The sequence below is a fragment of the Camarhynchus parvulus genome, chromosome 1A, assembly GCF_901933205.1.
Source record: "Camarhynchus parvulus chromosome 1A, STF_HiC, whole genome shotgun sequence".
Taxonomy (NCBI): domain Eukaryota; kingdom Metazoa; phylum Chordata; class Aves; order Passeriformes; family Thraupidae; genus Camarhynchus; species Camarhynchus parvulus.
This window is the reverse complement of record NC_044586.1, coordinates 68375815-68397093: the sequence shown is the minus strand read 5'-3', so window position 1 is coordinate 68397093 and position 21279 is coordinate 68375815. Positions and strand designations below refer to the sequence as shown.

The 21279-nt window shown below is 43.3% G+C and overlaps 1 protein-coding gene across 3 annotated transcripts in view; it reads left to right on the top strand.

The window, feature by feature from the left end:
• Nucleotides 1–21279, top strand: part of CHCHD3 (coiled-coil-helix-coiled-coil-helix domain containing 3) — a 142557-nt gene that overhangs the window by 115643 nt on the left and 5635 nt on the right. For 2 of the 3 annotated variants that reach the window (XM_030960083.1, XM_030960082.1), the window contains one exon: nucleotides 21024–21159. In XM_030960083.1, coding sequence (XP_030815943.1) covers nucleotides 21024–21159 — 136 coding nt within the window. Of the gene's footprint in view, nucleotides 1–494; nucleotides 497–14075; nucleotides 14088–21023; nucleotides 21160–21279 lie in introns of those variants that run through there. The other variant, XM_030960084.1, reaches the window with a different exon arrangement.

Genomic DNA, 21279 nt, shown 5'->3' with positions numbered 1-21279 from the left:
TCTCATTTCACATGCATTATTCCAAAAGAAGCTTTTGGTGGGATTTGAGGTTTTGCTGATGGACTCTGGGTGGGTTTAGTGGGCAGAGGTGGGTTTGGGATTGGGTTTTTCCTCCTGATATATAAAGGATTTCCTAAATAAATCCAATTCTTTGGGTTCCTTTTTGTGCACAAATGGAGCTGACTGATGGAGCAGGGGCCAGTCCTGAGCATCAGAGAAATTTAAGAAAATTTAGAAATTGAAGAAAATTAAGAAAATTATTTTATAGGGTGCAGAAATCAAGGAATATTTACTAAGGAGGATTTGGACAGGGAATCACATTCCTAACTCTTGATGGGATTGGACTTTTCTTAATTTTCTAGAAACTAAAGGTATAAATTGAAATCATCCATTGGACTGCTCTGTAATAGCAGTACTGCAATCACTGTGCTGCTTTTCCACTTGAAACCAAATTTCCTAAAAATTATTGGGAATTTTTACATCTGTGGATCCAGTAGTGGTCCATTGCCTTCCAAGAAAACAAAAGGAAAGAAAAAGGTGCCTGAAATATGCACATAAATTGTGGCAGATTTGGTGAAGTGCCTGAAATACCAATATTACTTTACAATTTCCAGGTTTTTCCTTACATAAAATCCTTTTAAACACCCCGTCTCTTTATTGAAGGTTTCAGTGCAGGAGGTGTTATTTTATCACTGCCTCTTTTATGGAACTTGATGGATAAATGAGGAATGATTTAGTGAGACCTGAAGATGCTCTTTTGGCACTTCTCATGTGCAGTTTAATTGCACGTGAGGATTGAGAGGACAGAGGCTCCAGTGGTGTTTAAAGAGTTGTTTAATTGGCTGTAAAAGAAGAATTAAATAAGGTTGAGCTGCTAAATTTTGTTAATGCATAAAGCCATGTGATTGCAGGTTCCAAGTGCAAGATTAATGGATCTAATTGTGGTGTTACTAGCAAATAGTCTGACTTTATTTTAGGCATGTCTAGAATTAGGTGCACAGTTTTAGTGCTACAACTTGAATTTCTTCCACTTTTTAAGCTGCATCACTTCCCACAGCAAGGAGTGGATGGTGTTTTTATATATTTAATGTATCCTGGATTTTCCTTCCTCCATTTAATCCCTGAAATTACATCAACTGTAGCTTCATCAGTCTTTAGGGATAATTAAACCCTATTAAAAGGGGAAAAATACAAATATCCCACATGGGTTTGGATCAGAGACCTGGCAAGTCTTGTGTCTGCAGTTCCTATTGCTGCCTGCATTAAACTGATATTCCAAATATCCACGAGGAATGTTTTATCTCCACCAAAGCCCTGATTCACATTGATCAAATCGGGAATTATCAAATGCTTCATCTCTTTACCAGCCTAATTCCCATTGATCAAATCCTAAATGAGCAGGTTCAGGCAGTTCCTGCAGTCCCCAAATCACATTAAAACAACATTACAGGGCCATGCTGCCCCTCCTAAAGCTGGAATTATCTTCCCACAGTTCCATTATAACCCCAATTATTCCATTATGAACATGGCTCTGTTCTAATGAGGAGTTTACACAAGGAGGGAAGAATGCAACGTTACAGGAAGAGCTGGGCTTTGGGCAAGGATTTGAACTTTTCCTAATCAAATTCCCCCTTTGTTTTGTGGGTTTTTTCCCTTAATTTGGAGGGCTGGGAGCGGGAAATTCGGCAGCTGCAGCGGTGACATTTTATTCCCCCGTGGTGTCTGGAGCCAAGTGACATCTTCATTATTCATTTAAGAAGCAGAGAGGGCAAAGGCAGCCTAAAATAAATGTTTTTATCTTTGGTGGGTTTTGATTTCTGGTGGTGTATTTAGCGTTCAGAGCAGTGCAGCGGTGCTTTTTCCTAAATATTCTGCCTAAATATTCCTCTCCTGCTCTGCTGTCTTGTGGACAGCATGGAATTTCTTCTTGCTGCTGGGTTTTTTTGGGAAAAACTTCATTCCCAGCCATCCAGACTGGTGGAAATACCAAATCCTCCTGGGGGATTGACTGATCAGTTTGGGGTGAGATTTCCCCCCAAAACTGAATGAATTCCCCAAAGTTTGCTTGGACAGTGACAGTTGTGATCCAAAGGATGCAGCTGGAAGTGTTGGGTGTTTATTCTGAATTACAGATCCAGAGTAAGTACAGTTTTGTAGTCAGGTTCCAAGTCCGGGCTCCTCCACTTTCACTGTGTATGTGTGGTGTAAATTTGTGTCAAACTACTTGAGACAAACTCTGTTTGTGCAGTTGCAAATAGCTCCTCCACAATTAATCTCAGCGTCTCTGAGCCCCTCTAAAGGGGCTTTATTGCTTTATTCCTTTATTATGAATCTTTTGGACATGACTGTCTCCATCAATTCCCATAGAATGAATGGGAATAAATGAGAAATCACCAATATAATATCTTCCTTTAATTAGGATTTCTCAGTCACGAAGCTGGGGTCATTAATGTTTACTGAAAATAAAATTTAAGGCATTGGTATGATCAGAAAATCATAATAATGGGTGGTTTGGCTGGGAAGGACCTTAAGGATCATCCAGTTCCACCCCCTGCCATGGACACCTCCCCCATGAAGTTCTGTTTGTTTGATGCTCAGCTGTGAATATTTGAAATATTCCCAGTGTTTCCTGGGTGTTCTCACTGATGCTGTTGTGAGCTGTGAAGCTGAGAAGGAGCACAATGAAACCGCAGTAAATGAATAACAGCAACACTTGGATATTCAGATATAATTGTCTCACAAAGCAGTGGTGCCAGTTCTCTGGACACTGAGGGGAAAAAAAGCAGGGTAGAGAGAAAATCAGCTTTTTATTGATGACTTTGGACCGAGTCCAGGGAAGTGTGGCTTTATTTTCTGTCCTCGTTACCTTTCTGATGTTGGGGCACATATGGTGACTTTTGAAGGGCTCTTGCACTGCCTGTAAATTAGAAATATTGATAGTTTCTTAATGCAAATACCTTCAGTCACCATCATGGTGCACTCACATACCTCTGTCACACAGAAATCTGTGGTGCAGAGAGCCAGGCAAAGAATTTGTGCTTTATTTCTCCTTGTGCAGAGCCAGACTTGTAGTTTGCACCTTAAATAACATCATTGATTCCCAAAATGGTTTGGGTTGAAGGGACCTTAAAGCTCATCCCATTCCACCCCCTGCCATGGGCAGGGACACCTTCCTTAGACCAAATTGCTTCAGCCTGGCCCTGAATTAAAAGCAGCTGCTTTTAAAACCTAAAGTTAAAACTACAAATTACCAGTTCTTTATGAAATACCACATACTGTTTTGTCAATAACAGAAAATAGGAAGCTACAAAAAAACCTGCAGGCTTTGTGCCTTTAATTCAGCTTTTTTTTTTTTTTTGCTTAGCCAAGGGCAGTGAGCTCTGCACAGAAAGCTCCTGAATTAATGTTTTCTTTTACAAATACAGCAAATATAAGTGGTGCTTTGTCAGGAGAGAATCACTGCAGGGTTGTTGGCCTTGATGATGCTGTTGCTGGTGGGATCCTTGATTTTTTTGTCATGTGTTCTGTCTGGGGATGATGCTCCCAAGTTCCTCCTGACATCCCTTAGAGAGGTGTGAGCTGTTTGTAAGTGATGCTGGGAGTTAAAGAATTAAATACCACAGCTCAGCTCAGCCACTCAGCCTTTCTTAGCAACAGAGGTACCCAAAGGTCTCCTTCCTCCTTCTGCTCTTGCACCTCTTCACACACAGCTGTGCTGCCACCAGGAGAGGTTTTTGAAGTGCTTCAGGCAGATGTGTGTGATCTCAAACACATTGCACTCCACAGGCCAGGTGGAGGTGCAGTTTTCCAGCATGGAAGTGATGCTGTCGCCCCTGTTAGCTTGAAACCAGCCCAGGTTCTGAGTGCACAGAGCTGCTGCAGCTGGGAAGAGACTTCAATAAATCTTTCAGCCTCTTGTTTACCCCAAACCCTGTTCCTGTTGAATAAACTCTTTTCTTTGCTCAGTTCTTTCAGTCAGGGCTTGGATTCCTGAGGGTTGCAGGGGCAGAGCTCACTGAAGAAATCTCTTGGACTTTCTGCTCCTTTGTACAAGAAATTGTACTTTGACCCAGGGACCTTAAAAATCACCCAGTTCCAGATTAAAGAGGGGATTTTGGTGGCCTGGGGGCTACAGGAGCAGAGCTCACTCAAGAAATCTTGGAGTTTCTGCTGCATTGTACAGGAAATTGTGCTTTGACCCTTAAAAATCACCCAGTTCCAGTTTAGAGAGGGGATTTTGGTGGGCTGAGGGCTACAGGAGCAGAGCTCACTCAAGAATTCTCTTGGACTTTCTGCTGCATTGTACAAGAAATTGTGCTTTGACCCTTAAAAATCGCCCAGTTCCAGTTTAGAGAGGGGATTTTGGTGGGCAGCAGCTCCCCTGTCTCAGTTGCTCTGCACCTCTAAACAAATCAGAGAATCCTTTGGCCATTCTCCAGTGATCCTTTGGAATCTCAGAATTCCCTAAAGGCACTTTGCAGTTTGTTTACCTGTGATTGTCACTTCAGCCGTGACAATTTTGGGTTTCCCTGCAGCCACTCAGGAATTTAACTTTGTTTCTTTGGTCAGTGCAGTCCATTAGGAGCCAGGGCTGGATAAAACTCGAATTGTGCATTTGGCTGCAGATCCCTTCAGAACAAAGGGGAACCTGGTGGAATGTTTGTGTTTGTCTTTCACAGAGAATCTGGGCATGGGGATGTGTTTTCATCACATCTCTGAGCTCTGATGTGAAATTTAAACTTGCTTGTTTGGTCAGGAAGCAGGATTGAAGCTCTGACAGTGTTTTTGAGAGTTACATTAACTTTTAAAATCCATTATTCAAAATTTAGCACATTAATCAAGAGGGCAAGTCAGTTCTTTCCATCTTTGGCATAATCTTTTTTTTTTCCCTCTTTCTAGAAATCATGGATACATTCATTAAACCTCCCCTCAGGCTATCCCCAGCTTTTCCCACAGTGAGATCCTTTACTCTCTGTAATGGAGAAAGCAATCTGAAAATTAATGTTTCTAAAGCACCAAGTCAGGAGTAGGATTTTTTATTAAATTTTCTATAACTTAATATGTAAAAGAAAAGATTTTTTGGGAGGGGGGACAGGTAGAACAGGATAATTATTGTAGGATATTGTTGTGGGGGCATAACTGTGTAGGATGGAGTGGGATAACTGAGTAGGGTATTGTGGGATAACTCTGTGAGAAAGCAATCTTAAAATTAAAAAAGCAGTCCTCAAATGGAGAAAGCAATCTTAAAATTAATGTCTGTAAAACACCAAGTCAGGAGTAGGATTTTTTTTCAAATTTTCTATGAATTAATAGAATTATTTTAAATTAACTCTGTAGGATGGAGTGGGATAACTGTATAGGATACAGTGAGATAACTCTGTGAGAAGGCAATTTAAAAATTAAAAAAGCAATCTGAAAATGGAGAAAGCAATCTTAAAATTAATGTTTGTAAAACACCAAGTCAGGGGTAGGATTTTTTTTTCAAATTTTCTATGAATTAATAGAATTATTTTAAATTAACTGTGTAGGATGGAGTGGGATAACTGTGTAGGATATTGTGGGATCACTCTGTGAGAAAGCAGTCCTAAAATTAAGAAAGCAATCTTCAAATGGAGAAAGCAGTCTTAAAATTAATGTTTCTAAAGCACCAAGCCAGAAGCAGGATTTTTTAAAAAAATTTTCTATGAATTAATAGAATTATTTTAAATTAACTGTAGCATGGAGTGGGATAACTGAGTAGGATGGAATGGGATAACTGAGTAGGATATTGTGGAAAAACTCTGTGGGAGAGTTTGCCTGTGGAAGAGGAGATGGAACTGGATGAACTTGATGATCTTTAAAGTCTTTTCCAAGCTGAAAGATTTATGATCTGCAGGTCCTTTCCCTATTTAGAAGGTTCTTTTCCTGTTCAGGGTGGATGTGTTGGAAAGAGAAATGTGTTCAGCCGCTGCTGCTTTTCTCAATTTTCTGCATTTTCTCCATTTCCTGCATTTTCTACATCTCCATTTTCAAGCATTTTCTGCTTACAGAGAAACACAAAGTCATTTGAAAGACTTCCCTGTGAAAGAAGCGAGTGAAACTTTGCCCTCACACCTTGGTGGCCTCCTGGAATTGGTTCTGATTCTCCTTTGGGGACTTATTTGTAAAAGTTTATTTATTTATAAATAAATAAATTCTGTTGGGAATATAATTTATACTGGGAATTACACTGGGAGTCAGTGCTGGGGGAATTCCTGGATGCCCTCATTGGGACAATCCCTGCTCTGGCTGCAGGTTTGGGAGCTGCTCCTGAGGAATGAGCAGCTCCTCCTGGTGTGTTTGGCTTTCCAGGGCACATCTGGCTGCCTCCTCCCTCCCCAGGTTTATTCCAAACAAGGAATAAAGCCTCTTGATTTAATGCCTTATCCTTTGTTGGGATTTCCTCTGAACACCAGTCACAGATTTCCCAATTACAGCATTAAAGCTGGGAGGTTAAACCCCTCAGCAGCTCCTTTTTATTATTAATTTGTTCTGTATTTCCTAATCTTTTGTGGCTGAGATTTACAAATACCTTTTCTAAGGATGTTTTTAATGAGGCCAAGCCATCTGTAGGATCAAATCCTACAAATCTCACTTGGGAGCCTCCAGCACAGATCTGCCTTTGGGGAAGGGAGAATATTTCCCAGAGCTGCTGGTGGGATTTTTTTAAGGAGAATTCACCTGTTCCTGGGTACAGGGTGAAGAATGAATTACAGGTTATCTCTGTTACCACATGACATGTGGTTCCCCTCTTTTATTTTAATCTCCTTTCCAGTAGTGTTCAAAAATCAGGGCAAAAAACACACCACAGCCATTCTGCTTGGAGTGCACCTGAGGGAAATCACAGTTTAAAGGCAAAGTGGGCAGTAAATATTTGGGGAAATAATCTCCAATCATGGGGGTGGTTGCAAAGGGCTGTCAGACTCAGCAAATAAAGTTTGTAAAACGAGTATTTAGGTTTCTTTAAAGTGGGTAAATCACAGGATCACAGAATGGTTTGGGTGGGAAGGGACCTCAAAGGTCACCCAGTGCCACCCCTGCCATGGCAGGGACACCTCCCCCTGTCCCAGGCTTCTCCAGCCCCAGTGTCCAGCCTGGCCTGGGACATCCCAGGGATCAGGGGCAGCCCCAGCTGCTCTGGGAATCCCTTCCCAAAATCCCACCCCAGTCTCCCTTCCCAGGGAATTCCCTCCATTCCCAGCTCTCCCAGCCTGGGATTGGATCCATCCCCACCCTGACTCCTCTCTAGGAAGGGATTTTGGGATCCGGGGGCTTCACTGGGAATCTCAGGACTCCAGGAAGGGTCTCCCTTCCCTTTTCCATCCCCAACTTCCATAAAAATCCCTTGGGGTGGATTCTGAGTGTCCCAAATCCCAGAGTCCCAGAGCAGTTTGGATGGGAAGGGACCTTCAACCCCATCCCATCCCAATCCCACCATCCCTAGGGATGCATCCCACCATCCAGCCTGGCCTTGGGCATTGCAGGGATGCAGGGGCAGCCCCAGCTGCTCTGGCAATCCCAGCCCAGCCAGGAATTCCTCATTGCCAAGATGCCATCCATGCCTGCCCTCTGGCACTGGGAGCCATTCCCTGGGTGCTGTCCCTGCAGGCCTTGGCCCCAGTCCCTCTGCAGCTCTCCTGGAGCCCCTGCAGGCCCTGGAAAATACAAATTAATACAGATCAGTTCCCCTTTCTCCTCCTTCAGAGGTTATGGGTGCCACTGCAATAAGTTTATTAATTCTGTCAGATTTTCAGTTCAGTGCTTGAATATAAAACCCCTCAGTCCCACAGATCTGTGCTAAAAGAAATCCCTGAAATCCTGATAATTTCACCTTCCAACTGCAGTTCCTTAAACACAACCCACGTTTTCCTGGGGTCTCTATTTTGTGTATTGTAGCACAATACACATTTTTCAAGCTGGAAGGGGAATAATTTCATCCTGCATGGAAAGAAATGAGAAAAGCAGTTATTCCTTTCAAACTTCCCTTGCCACTTAGCGTGGCTCCCACTTCCAAGGCATTTAGGAGCTCCATTAAGCCCCTGGGTTTGCTCCTGTGCATGCATTAGGAGCAGAGCTGGGGTAATATGGAACACATTTGCTGTATCATGGACACATTTATGAAGATTGATAACAGCCAGGGCTCGGTGTTAACTTTTATTTTCAAACAGGCTGCAGGAGAAACTGCCTGCTATTGCTTTGAGGCTTTGATTTATGAAAAGGTTTGCTGCATGAAAAAGACATCCCATAAAGCAGCTCTGCTGGCAGGAGCATTATAAAGTCGGGTTGTGAGTAGAGCAAACAATAACTAACTGTAATTATGTTCATTATTGTCTCTGTGAACTCCCTGTACCTTTTGGGGGGGGGGTTTGCACTTATTCCCTCCTCAGCTTTTAAGTGGACTCACCTTTCCCATGGAGTGGGATGAAGGTGAGAAAATCCTGCTGGTTTCTAGTGGCAGCACCCCCAGAGAGGCTTTTTTTTGTTTGCATGGAATGAAAGAGGTCACTGAAATTATACCTGCTTGCACAAATGATGCCAGGAGGAGGAGGAGGAAAGGTCTGTGGTAAAAAATGCTGTTTCTCTTACAATTCCCATCACTGATTCATTTTCCCCTTAATTATGACTGCTCTCTGAGGGTTATTTCACACTGCTGCATTTAAGCCCCTTCAAAACAAACCCAAAAATCCCAACATGATGGCAAAGATCACCAGGTTTCAGAACTATTTTCCTTCTCTCAAACCATCCTTTGTAACAAGATGAGCCTCAGGAGCAGCAAGATGAATTCTTCACTCAGCAGCAATTAGCAGGAAACTTTAGTGAGGACCAATTGAAATCAAGGGGCACGACCTAAGTGGGAAAAATGTGAGTGGTTAATCTAAAGTTTGTCAAACTTGAGCTGCTTTAACTTAAAAGCATTCCCTTTACCAAACCACCTGAAGACCTTGCAAAAAGAAATAGGAGCTCAAAAATTGTGCTGAGGTTATAAAACACAAGGATGACTTTTTTTGGAGCAGAGTGAAATTCTGTTAAATAAGCCAGTGTCTAATTAATGCTGCCAGCACAGGGAGGGGGTGAGGAGAGACCTTTGAAAGGTTTTTGTGGGCTGGCACTGAGGTTTCTATCAGGATCTTCGGCCTCAAACTGCTCCCCTGGTGCCCTCACAGATCCAGGGAATGGTTTGGGTTGGAAGGGATGTTCCAGACCATCCAGTGCCATGGCCTGGGACATTGCAGGGATCCAGGGGCAGCCCCAGCTGCTCTGAGAGGGGTTTGGAACACAAACCTGAGAGGAACCCCTGAGGGAGCTGGGGGTGCTCAGCCTGCACAAAAGGAGACTCAGGGCTGCCCCCAGCACTCCCTGCAGCCCCTGAAAGGTGCCTGTGCCCAGCTGGGCTTGGGCTCTTTCTCCAGCAGCTCTGACACAACCAGAGCACACAGCCTCGAGCTGTGCCAAGGGAAATTCAGGCTGGAGAGCAGGAAAAAGCTTTTCCAGCAAGGGGGATAAAGTTCTGCAATGGCTGCCCGGGGAGGGGGTGCAGTCACCATCCCTGGGGGTGTTTAACAAGCCTGGATGGGGCACTGGGTGCCAGGGGCTGGGCTGGGCTCCATGGCCTTGAAGGTCTCTCCCAACCCAGGGATGCTGTGATTCTATAGGAATTGACAGATTTTTTTAGTTTGTTTGGGTTTTTTTTTTTCCTTCTGTCCTCACAGCAATTAGTTTTTTATTAATTTGGCTCATCCTCCAGCTCTCACCAAGGTTTTCCTCCTGCAAGTTCCCAACTCCTTGGAGCTTCCTGACTTTGAGGGAAGATGTGACCACTGAAGGTCACAGCCCAGTGGTGGCTCTTGAGTCAAGGCTTGGGCAGAAGTGTCCAGTCCCCAACCCTGCCATGGGCCTTTCCTGAGTCACATCCACACCATGGAGAAGCCCTGGATGGAGTGAGAGCTGTGCTGGCTTTTCCACATCCTCAGTGCACTGCCAGGGGTCAATTCCACCCCTGAGCAGCTCCAGGCTCTTCCAAATCCCATCCATGCCTGCCCTCTGCCCGTTCCCTGGGTGCTGTCCCTGCAGGCCTTGGCCCCAGTCCCTCTGCAGCTCTCCTGGAGCCCCTGCAGGCCCTGCAATGTGCTGGAAGCTCTCCCTGGAGCCTTCCCTGCTCCAGGGGAACATTCCCAGCTCTCCCAGCCTGGCTCCAGCCCTGGAGCAGCTTTGTTGTCATGTCTTACAGCAGCCTGAGGGAAACACCAACAGGCGGTGAAAAATTACTTGAAAACTTGAAAAATAATTTAAATAATGAGACTAATGAACAAAAAAAGGTGAGTGTTGTTATTTGCAGCTCACTCCTCCAGCTCTAATTCCTGACCTGGTCCTGGTATGGGGAACATTTTCTTTCCTTGAGTGCCACAAAGGATGTTGAGGACATTCTGTTTTAATGTTTCTGTAACACGTGGTATATTTTTTATTAAATTATTATTATCATTATTATTAAAAGTTACATTTATTAATTTTATTAACAAAAGAATACTATTATTAACATTGTTATTATTATTAAAAAATAAAGATTAACTATGAGCTATCATACCTAAATAAATTAACTCCACCATTAAACACTATTAAAAACAGCTATTAATTTATAATAACCAAATTACCATTTTATTGTTTTGAACTATTTATATTTTAATTATTAATACCAAACACAATTTATTTATTTTAAAAGTTTATTATTAATTATTATTTTGGAAAATAATAATGATAAACTATCATGCCTTAAATAACTCCACCATTAAATACTACTGCACCAAACAGTACTAATTTATTTTTATTCTTTAAAAAGTTTTATTATTAAAATTATTATTATTAAAAATAAATATTAACTATGAACTATCATACCTTAAATAAAATTACTCCACCTTTAAACACTACTATACCAAACAGTACTATTTTATTTTTATTATTAAAAAGAAATTTATTATTAACATTATTATCATTTTTTTAAAATATTAACTATGAACTATCATACCTTAAATAAAATAACTCCACCTTTAAACACTACTATACCAAACAGTACTATTTTATTTTTAATATTAAAAATAAATTTATTATTAAAATTATTATTATTAAAAATAAAAAATAGCTATGAACTATCATACCTTAAATAAAATAACTCCACCATTAAACACTACTATACCAAACATGTTAAAACTCCAATACAACCTAGAATCCAGAACAACAAAATAACATCCCCCTGTTAACATTATCAATACATTTTTCTCCATTTCCTTTAGAAACAAAATACAAACCTCACTTTACTTTCTCCTAAAAAACATCCAGTACACCTAAACCCAACTAGCCCAAAAATAGAAACACAACCCCACCATCTACCATGAACTAATCCAAACCACACTAAAATAAAAAGTAAAACTCCAAAACATCTACAATACATCAGTAACATCATTGTCTAGAAAAACACAACAACAGAAATATTTTTTTTAAAATCATCCAGATATCTTAAGACTAAGCTATATTCTCAGCACCTTCTCAGTGGGATTATTTCTCTTTGTTGGAGTTGATGACAACATCTACAATAAATACATCAATAATGTCAAGGTGTAGAAAAACACAGCAGCAAAAATGTTTAAAAAAAGAAATCTTAAGACAAAGATATCTTAAGACAGATATATTAGAGCAAGGTGCAGTGGCCCCTGGTTCTCAGCACCCTCTCAGTGGGATTATTGTTGCTTGTAGGAGTTGATGACATTTGATTGTTGAATCATTTGATTGATGGATTTGTTGTTACAACCCAGCTGATTCTATTTTATGAAAAGAGTGGCTGGGCCTCATCCCAACCCAAGGTTTGTAGAATCACACGTGGCCTTTGTGGCGTAGCAGAGTGAATCCAAGCCTGTTTTCTGAAATAACTTCATGGCCAAATGAAAAATTGGCGTTTATTTTGCTTTCTCTTAAGATTACAACCTTCAGTTCCCTCGAGTAATCGTCACCCACGCGAGCGGCGAGCCTCGGAGTGTTTAACTGGTGATTGCTTTTTCTGGACGCTGCTTCTGCCCATAATATCTTTGATTTTTGTGGTCACTTAACAGGGGTTTGGGGCCTTTTATAGCTGAAGAGAATAGTTAAATCTATATTGCTCTGGAGAGTAATATTTGGATAATAATGTGCCACGAGTTAGTGTCTTGTGGTGCTTTGTGTTGAGTGCTGTAGTTGACCTTTGCTAGAGAGGGAAAAAGTGCCTGCTTGTTAGAACATATTATTTAGCACCTTTAAAAAGGCAAAACTGGTTGGTTTTGGGTGGTTTTGTTTTTTTTTTGTGTGAGGGTTTTTATCACCAGGGTTTGGAGATGATGGTGTGATGTTAGGCCTTTACAAAGCCTGCAGTGAGTTGTAGCTCTTAGGAAATAAGTGGCGGTAATAAATCCACAATGTGCTTTGCTGTCCTGCATTTGGTTTATGCTGCTCATTTGGATCTGTCTGCATTTTTTTTTGTGTGTGTGTCTGTGTGCTTTACACACACAGTGATGTAAAGTTACTGTGGAAAATTTAATGCAGGGACGGGGATAACACTAAAATAGATCATTTGAATGGATGAAACTCTGGGTTTTTGTCACCTTCATATAGAAGCAGGTTTCAAACTGTTGCAGAATTATGCAGAATTTTTTTTTCCTTTAAAAATTATAAATATCAAGGTTTAATCTTTCAGGTAGTGGTTGTTAATATATCCAAGTAATCCTGCAACTGCCATCAGCCACTTCTATGAGAAATATCAGCAAAGTATCAATTCAGTCTCCCGGAGCCTGGATCTGCCTTTCCACGAGCTGGAGCTGAGGAGAGCTTTGATTCCTTTGCTTCCCTAAACCTTCAGAAACCTCCTCCAAATTCCTTATTAGGAGTAAATAGTAAGGAATTCTAGCACATGGTGTTGTTTGCAGTGATGATCCCTGACTTGTGTTCTCCTGAACAGCCAAGTGGAATCTTGCCAATCTTCATTAAATAATTCTTTTTTGGGTGAGTGAGGCTGAGCCCAAGTGATACCACATGCAAGCTCTAAAAATAGTCTGTGATCTGGGTTGACATGATGAGGTTTGGATGCAAATGTTGGATTGCTGATCATGAAATTTGAGGGGTTGGCTCCATCCACACGGAGCTGATGGGACTCTGGAGCTGGGAAAATTTGGATTTTGTCCTCAGCAGTGGTGGGACAGGCTTGGCTACATCTGGGATCATTCTTTGGCTCTGAACTTCTCAGAATTAAGAGCTGGGTTTGATCTGTGCAAGGCCAAGAAGTATTTCTCTCTATATTTCTATATATAACATTTAGGTACTACAAAATATTCCACAGAGTTAAAACTGCTCCTCCTTGAGTTCCTTCTAATTAAAGCCTGCAGTTGCTAAATTCTCTTTCCTACTTTGTAGCAGCATCCATGCCCCTGTTAGAAGGAATTTGTATCATTGCCATGCATGTGATTGTTTATTTTAGTATCCTGCTATTCACTAAAAACTGTCCCTTAAGCTAAAAAGAAATGTGCATCCTAAATTTGGGTAATTCCAGCACTCTGCTCCCTTCACAGCTGCAGGAACCAGCTGTGGGAGAGGTACATTTGTGCATTAATGGTGGTGTGCTTTGGATTTGAAGAGGATTTTTTCTTCTATTTTTGGAGGGGAGGGGAATTTACAAACAAATAGTGGTTTGGGATCATGCAAATCGCTTCATATCAGTTTAAATCAAAGTATTCAAACTCCTTTTGTCTCTCAGGGTGGATGGGAATCCTGTCTTCATTTGATAGCTTGCTTCTTGAGGTATTTGGAATTTAGGCAACCACAGCAGGTCAGATCAGTCTCCTGAGCTGGGAGTGGGTTTTTAGGGAATGCTGTAAAAATGAGGGAAGTGTTCAGTGATACCATTTTGCCTTCAAACAAGTGGTGGTGTGGGGCTTTCCCGAGGCACATCTTGCTTGTAATCTCTTGCTGGGCACCTCACACCTTCCTGTAGAGCTATTTTTGAACCTAAATGTGCTTTTGATAACCCCAGTATGCTCTGACAGCGAGTCCCACCTTTTCATTAGCTGTTCTTTGGGAAAGGTTTGGATTATTGAGTCCCAGCTTTGCATTTCTTTGGGAAAGGTTTGGATTTTTTTTTTGGCATTGTAAACCCACTGCTGGGAAACCTGTCTGGCTGCCTCTGTCTGTAATCCATTGATGATTTCATCCTGTAATTCATTGATAATTGAGATCCAGCTCTTGCAGTTGTCCTTCTCTGGGCTGAAGAGATCTGCTCCTCATGTGGTGTCCTGAGGGCCTGAAGGTTGTCCTTGGCAACCAGTTCATCCAACAAATTCGGATCCACAGCCAGGATATTTTTTCCTGATCCTCATCCTGTTGTCTTCCTCTTCAGTCCTTGCCCAAGAAAGATTTAAGGATGTTCATAACTTTCCATGTGCAAATGTGGAATTGCTCAGTCCTGGAATGGTTTGGGTTGGTAGGGACCTTAAAGCCTATCCATTTCATTTTTCCTTTCTCCTTTCTCCTTTCTCCTTTCTCCTTTCTCCTTTCTCCTTTCTCCTTTCTCCTTTTTCCTTTTCCTTTCCCTTTTCCTTTTCCTTTTTTCCTTTCCCTTTCTCTTTCCCTTTTCCTTCCCTTTCCTCCCCTCTCCCTCTCCTCTCTTTCCCCCTTTTTCCTTTCCTTCCCCAAATTCCAAATGTCAGAATGTTTGAAGCAGATCTTCATTTGCTTTTGACAAGGCTGGGTAAGAGATGAAATAAATGAGAGGATGACAAAGATTTCCCTGGGATTTTAGGGTGCAGGGGTTTTTGGAGAAATGATATAAAATAATACAGGGAAGATTAACTCTTTACTTGATTATGAGTCGCACAAAAAGTGGAGTAAGCTGCATTCCAACCTTTAAGTCATTTATTTAGTATTCCTCTGTAGATTTTACATTCTCAATTGCAGAGCAGAAGCCACTGTGGTTCCCTTGCAGCATTTCAGCAGAGATTCATTAGGAAAATTCTTTCTCTGACACCTTTTGGAGAAGTCACACTCGGCACCCGAGTGTAAATAAAAGCAAGAATCAACTCTGCAGTACTTGATCTTTTGCTGGCAGCACTTCCCACGCCGTGATTGTGAGGGCTGTGTGTGGGCACAGCTTGATTAGGGACCAGCATTTGTAGATACTCAGCAATCAGATCTGTGTTTTTCCTTCCCAAGCACTGGGAGAAGAACTGAACCGTTTGGTTTGTGCCTCACGCGTTCGTACCCTGCCTTCGAGTCATCACCTACTGCATGTGCAAAAACAAGCTTCAAAAATAGTTTAATAGAAAGAGTAAATTAATGGAAAAACTAAAAATAATGGTGCAGCAGTGAGGGCCTTCATTACCATGTGCCCTTTTGTCTTTTTTTCCCCTGGGTTCTGTTTTACAGTTATTTTCTGTGCTACAAACCCGTCCTGTGGATTCGCTCAGCAGTGATGCTGCTGGGAGAGCCTTTTTGGGTGAGGTGATGTTAAAAAAAGAATCCTCTCACCAGCACCTTTTTTGGGTGGGGATGGAGAGCACAAATGCCTTGCTGCTGTTTCAGAGGTGTCCTCCACACTTCAGCTTTGAGCTGCCCTTCCCTCAGGCTCTCCTGAGCTGGGCTCACGTTTCTCTTGCTGCCTCCATTTGCAAAATCGCTCCACTGTGGCCTTTCCTGTCCATCTGCTCAGCTAAATCCATCTCTGCTCAGGCTACCAACCTTTGTTTTACTTCTTTTTTTTTCCCTCCTGGCCAAAAGAAATAGAATCTTGCCCTGTGTCTGGTGGAAGTGATTTTCCTACCCTAAATTCACATCATCCCCTTTCATCCTGCTGCTGGCTTCCTCACCAGTGTTCCCCAGGAAAATCACACATCTTCACTTTCCCAGCCCTGCCTGTCCCATTTCTGCTTCCCTGCTATGTCCAGTTCCCTACTGACTTCTCTCTGAAGTATCTGTGACTCCACTTTTACTCCTTACTCATCCCCATTTCAATTTCAATCTCATTTCCAAAATTGCCAGAGCAGCTGGGGCTGCCCCTGGATCCCTGGAATGTCCCAGGCCAGGTTGGACAGGGCTTGGAGCAGCCTGGGACAGTGGGAGGTGTCCCTGCCATGGCAGGGGTGGCACTGGACGGGCTTTAAGGTCCTTTCCAACCCAAACTATTCCATGGTTCCATGAAACACGTTTTCTCTTTCCAGGAAGGAATTTCTGCTGGACACAGACAATGTTAATTGATTAAATTCCCACAAATCCTTCTGAAACCCCTCTTGGCTCTTCATAAAGCACCTGAAAACAATTCAGCTGTTACACACTTCATGGGCTGCCCACCTCGAGGGTGTGGATTGCCTTTTGCTTCCCCATTTGTTGTCCCTTATCCTTGTGTGTTTATTCTGAGAACACTGAGAAAAGAAACACCTTCCTTTTTTTTTTTGTTGTTTATTTTACATTCTGCCCGGCCTGGTCACAGCATGGCTCCTCTCCTCCATCAGCAGGACTCAATAAACCAGGTCAGAACATCCTCTGCAACACCCTCCTGTGCTGCTGCTCTGGGCTCAGTGGGATCACGTTCATTTGGAGGGTTTTGTTTTCAAGTGAAGACTTCCCTGGACTTCCCCAGTTTGTGGTTTGGATGTGCTGAGCTGCTCTGGGGAGGAGGCACAGCAAGATTTGATCTTAGGGAGCTGTGGGCTGTGCTGCTCGGACACAGAGCACCAGTCTGGTCTGTTTAATTCACTACTTCAGAAGTAGCCAAGGGTTACACAAATAAAATCAGCTGCCTTTGATAGGTGTCAGCACTTTAATGAGGAATTAAATTAAGCCCTGGGTACTCCTGCCCATCTCATGGCACTATTTTTATCTCACGCTCTCCTTTTTTGTTGCTGTATTTTCCCCCCCCCCATATTTTATGACAATTGCTTGAAGTCTTGATCTTGGGGGGGATTATGCCAGATACCTGCACAGCTGGAAACTCATCAGCCATTCAGATTCCTTCAGTGAGAGTGTCAGTTTTAGCACGAAACTCGCAAAGCTCACCGTGGTGATTTCAAATTTCCTCTTTAGTAGACATTTTGTTTGAATGCCATGGAGGGGCTCCTCTCCCCAAGCCCCCAGGAGCACAATAAGCTATGCTCTTTGAGAGAGCCCAGATGACTACAAAGTTCCCTTCATTAAATTTTCTTTTCATGCTTTAGCATAGAATATTTCTTTTTAAGACTGTCTCTCTCTCTCTCTCGCTTTCCTTTTGTGTTTTCATCCTATTACCGTTATGAGGTTGTGATGCATCAGCTCTCTGGAAAAGGTGGGTGCACAGATCCCTCAGAGGTTTATTCCAGCACTGAAAGATTATTCTGGCATGGGAGGTGCTTCAGGAGCAGCTGGAGAAGGGAAAGCAGATCAAGGAATTGCAAACTTAATAAAACCACGCTGTTCCTCACATGCCATGTGGCTGCTGCTCATATTGACTTGTGCTGAGAAAAGCACAAGCTTGGAGATTTTGGGTGTGTTGGTTCTGTTAAGGAGCTCTGGAGTTGCACTGAGCTGGAGATCTGTCAGCATTCCCTGGCATTCCTGCTGCGCTCCCATGGTTTGTGGTTTTCCTTCAGTTTAGTTGTGAAATCCCTGAGCAATTAATTAATTAATTTAATGAATATGGTGTAGGACACAATCACGTTCATTTAGCAGGGGCAGGTTGTGATAGGACAAGAGATTGAAACTGGAGGAGGGGGAATTTGGATGGGATATTGGGAAGGAATTCCTGGCTGGGAAGTGCTGGTGGGGCCTTGGGATGGATTTCCCAGAGCAGCTGGAGCTGCCCCTGGATCCCTGGAAGTGTTCATGGTTGGACACTAGGGCTTGGAGCAGCCTGGGGCAGTGGGAGGTGTCCCTGTCCATGGCAGGGGTGGCACTGAAGAGGCTTTCAGGTCCCTTCCAACCCAAACCATTCTGAGATACTCTGGTGATGCTTTTCCTGCCACATGTCCCAAAATACAGATCTCTCTCAGGACAGGGGATAGTTCAGGACCTCCTGCTCTGAGGATCTCCTGGCCCTGCCTGGGACCAGACCAGCTTGCTTTATCCACTCAGGCATTTAAAACCTCCACATTTCCCCAATAGAATTCCTCATAACTGCTGAGTTTGCACTATTAACCTTTTCTTAGAGCTTTTCCCTCAGTCAAACCCCACAGACCCTTAAATACTTCTGTAAAATGACTTTATTCATGGAACCACTGAATGGTTTGGGTTGGAAGGGACCTTAAAGCCCATCCAGATCCATCCCCTGCCATTGCAGGGCACCCTCCAGTACCCCAGGCTGCTCCAAGCCCCATCCAGCCTGTCCTTGGGCACTTCCAGGGATCCAGGGACAGCCACAGCTTCTCTGGGAATTCCATCCCAGCCAGGAATTCCTTCCCAGTGTCCCATTTAAGTATTAACTGATGTAATCATAGCAGCTTCAGGAGGTTCTCTGTTAGGGAGATATTTCATTCCCCTTTGGAGGAGTTTCCTTGCTGTTGTTTCTGACCATCCATCTGTGAGTGAGTCCAGAAATCGATGGGAAACCCTTCAGAGGGGTTCCCATAATGCACATTGGAACCTCCTTTCCCAACAGGAGATCCTGCAGCCTGTGGTTTATGGCCCTCTCATGCCAGGCAGTAATTTCATTTAGTGCTTTCCCAAAAGTGCCAACAGAGCATTAGGGGAATGGAACAAGCACAGCTGATCAATACACAGACAGTGTTCACCTTCAGATTAATCCAGGAAATGGACTTGCTTGGCTTGGAGGAAGTGGCTGTGTTCTCACAAGGACAGAGCTGAGAGCAGGTTTAAAAAATCCCCCTGAATGGGGGGGAAAAAGTGAGAGTGTGAAAACAAATCACTGAGGGGCAGGAGATGATGTGGCTCACAGGGCTCCCATATGCTTGGCAATGTACAGCGTCCTTTGGAACATTCAAATAAGGAATTATGGTCACTGATGGTGTGGCTCTGGGAAAAAAACCCCACAATTTAAAAGCTGTTTATCATGGGCTAGAGAGTTCCCCCATTGAAATGGCTTTATTTACACTGACAGAATTTATGCAGCCATGGTAGAGCAGCCATTCCTTTCTCTCTTCAGATTAATTCAGGAAATGGACTTGCTTGGCTTGGAGGAAGTGGCTGTGTTCTCAAAAGGACAGAGCTGAGAGCAGGTTTACAAAAATCCCCCCTGAATGGAGGGAAAAGTGAGTGTGAAAACAAATCACTGAGGGGCAGGAGATGATGTGGCTCACAGGGCACCCATATGGTTGGCAGTGTACAGAATCCTTTGGAATGTTCAAATAAGGAATTATACCTGGATTTTGGTCACTGATGGCGTGGCTCTGGGAAAAAAACCCCACAATTTAAAAGCTGTTTATCATGGGTTAGAGAGTTCCCCCATTGAAATGGCTTTATTTACACTGACAGAATTTGTGCAGCCATGCTAGAGCAGCCATTCCTTTCTCTCTTCACCTGTATATGAGTTCACTTTAAAATCACTTGTGAATAAAGGCACAGCTAGGTTTACTGTGAGTATTTTTAGTTAATTCAGGTTCTCTTGTATTGATTTATCAATTCACACCAGGAGTTTGGGCATTTTAATTGAGCTCTGGTTTAGTTGGACCTAAATCATCACTGCTGGGAGATGTCTACAGAGAACATCCCTGCTGTTTCTGTGTTCCCTGTCCCAGTGCAGACCTTGCCATCCTCCCTCCATGTGCAGCAGTTTGTGGTTGCACATTTTGATGCCTGACATGCCTTTGAAGCACGTGCTGATCTCAGCACAGGGGGGATTAAGGGAAAATCCTCTTCCGTAAGAGTCTGCAGAAGTTTGAACTAGGAGATCATAAAGTGTGGAAGCACCTGGGACTGCATTTAAATTCTGGTTTAGATTTCACAGGTTCACATAATGAATGAAAGGAGGAAGAGATGTTTTATATAGGTACATGCTGTAAAATCAAGGTGACTTAACAGTCTCTTTATTTTAGCACCACGTCTTCAGTGATTGTCAAGAAATCAATTCCCCGGAGGAGCAGCGTTTGTGCTTCGTGTTTCATTGCCCTGATGGGGGAAACCTGCCTTGGCCAATCAGCAAAATGAGAATCAGAATCACAGAGTGGGTTGGGTTGGGAGGGATCTTGAGGATCACCCAGTTCCAACCCCATTTCCATGGGCAGGGACACCTTCCACTATCCCAGGGTGCTCCAAGCCCCGTCCAACCCAGCCTTGGACACTGCCAGGGATGGAGGTGATGCCTTGAGAAGAGACTGGACAGAGTTCCAGAATAAAGCAGGGATTTATGGAAAGGATCTCCTCCATGGATGCACCTTGTGCAGCACAAGAGCCCAGCCAGGGCTGCACCCAAGATGAACCAAAATGGCCCCAAAATGCACGAGCGCTCCCGGGGTCTCTCCCTGGGATCAGTTCTGCTCCATTTGCACCTTGCAGTTCATTGTCCCATTGCAGCTTTAGCCCCTGCAGTCCCACCCTGCTTGTTTTTCTCTCTGCAGCCCACGGGGTTTGTGCTCCTGGGCTGAGATTTGGGTCATTTGTCCTTGGTGCCCAGCTGGAGCAGGAATTGTTTTGTCTCCCTGCGCTGTGCACAGAGCTCACCATCCCATAATATGAAGCTCAGACCCACACTAAAGCAGCACAGAATGTGAAAAATAAAAAAACCAAAACCTGAGGCATCAGGGCTGCCCTGAGCAGTCAGTGCCAGGACCTCACCACCCTCACAGGGATGAATTCTTTCCTCTGGAAGTGTCCAAGGCCAGGCTGAACATTGGGGCTTGGAGCACCCTGGAAGGTGTCCCTGCAGGAGGTGGAACTGGATGTGCTTTGTCCCTTCCCACCCAAACAGATTCAAAAATAATAATATTAATAATAATAATAATAAAATAATGCAAGTTTTTTGTCTTTGCTGAGCTGTTTTTAGAAGGAAACCCTGAAGCTGTTGTCTGTTCCCACAGGAGATACGAGTCCCACCCCATCTGTGGGGAGCTGCAGGATAAAATCCTCCAGTGCTACCGGGAACATGCCCAGGAGACCCTGAGCTGCTCTGCCCTGGCCAGCCAGTACCTGCACTGTGTCAATCATGCCAAACAGGTGAGCTGGGCCTGTTCTCACTGAAAAATGATGGAATGATGAACGGAGGGATTTCTAATTAGTCCTTCCTCCGTGCCCGAGCATTTCCCAGTGTGTGCGTTCCCTGAGCTCTGTGGAGAC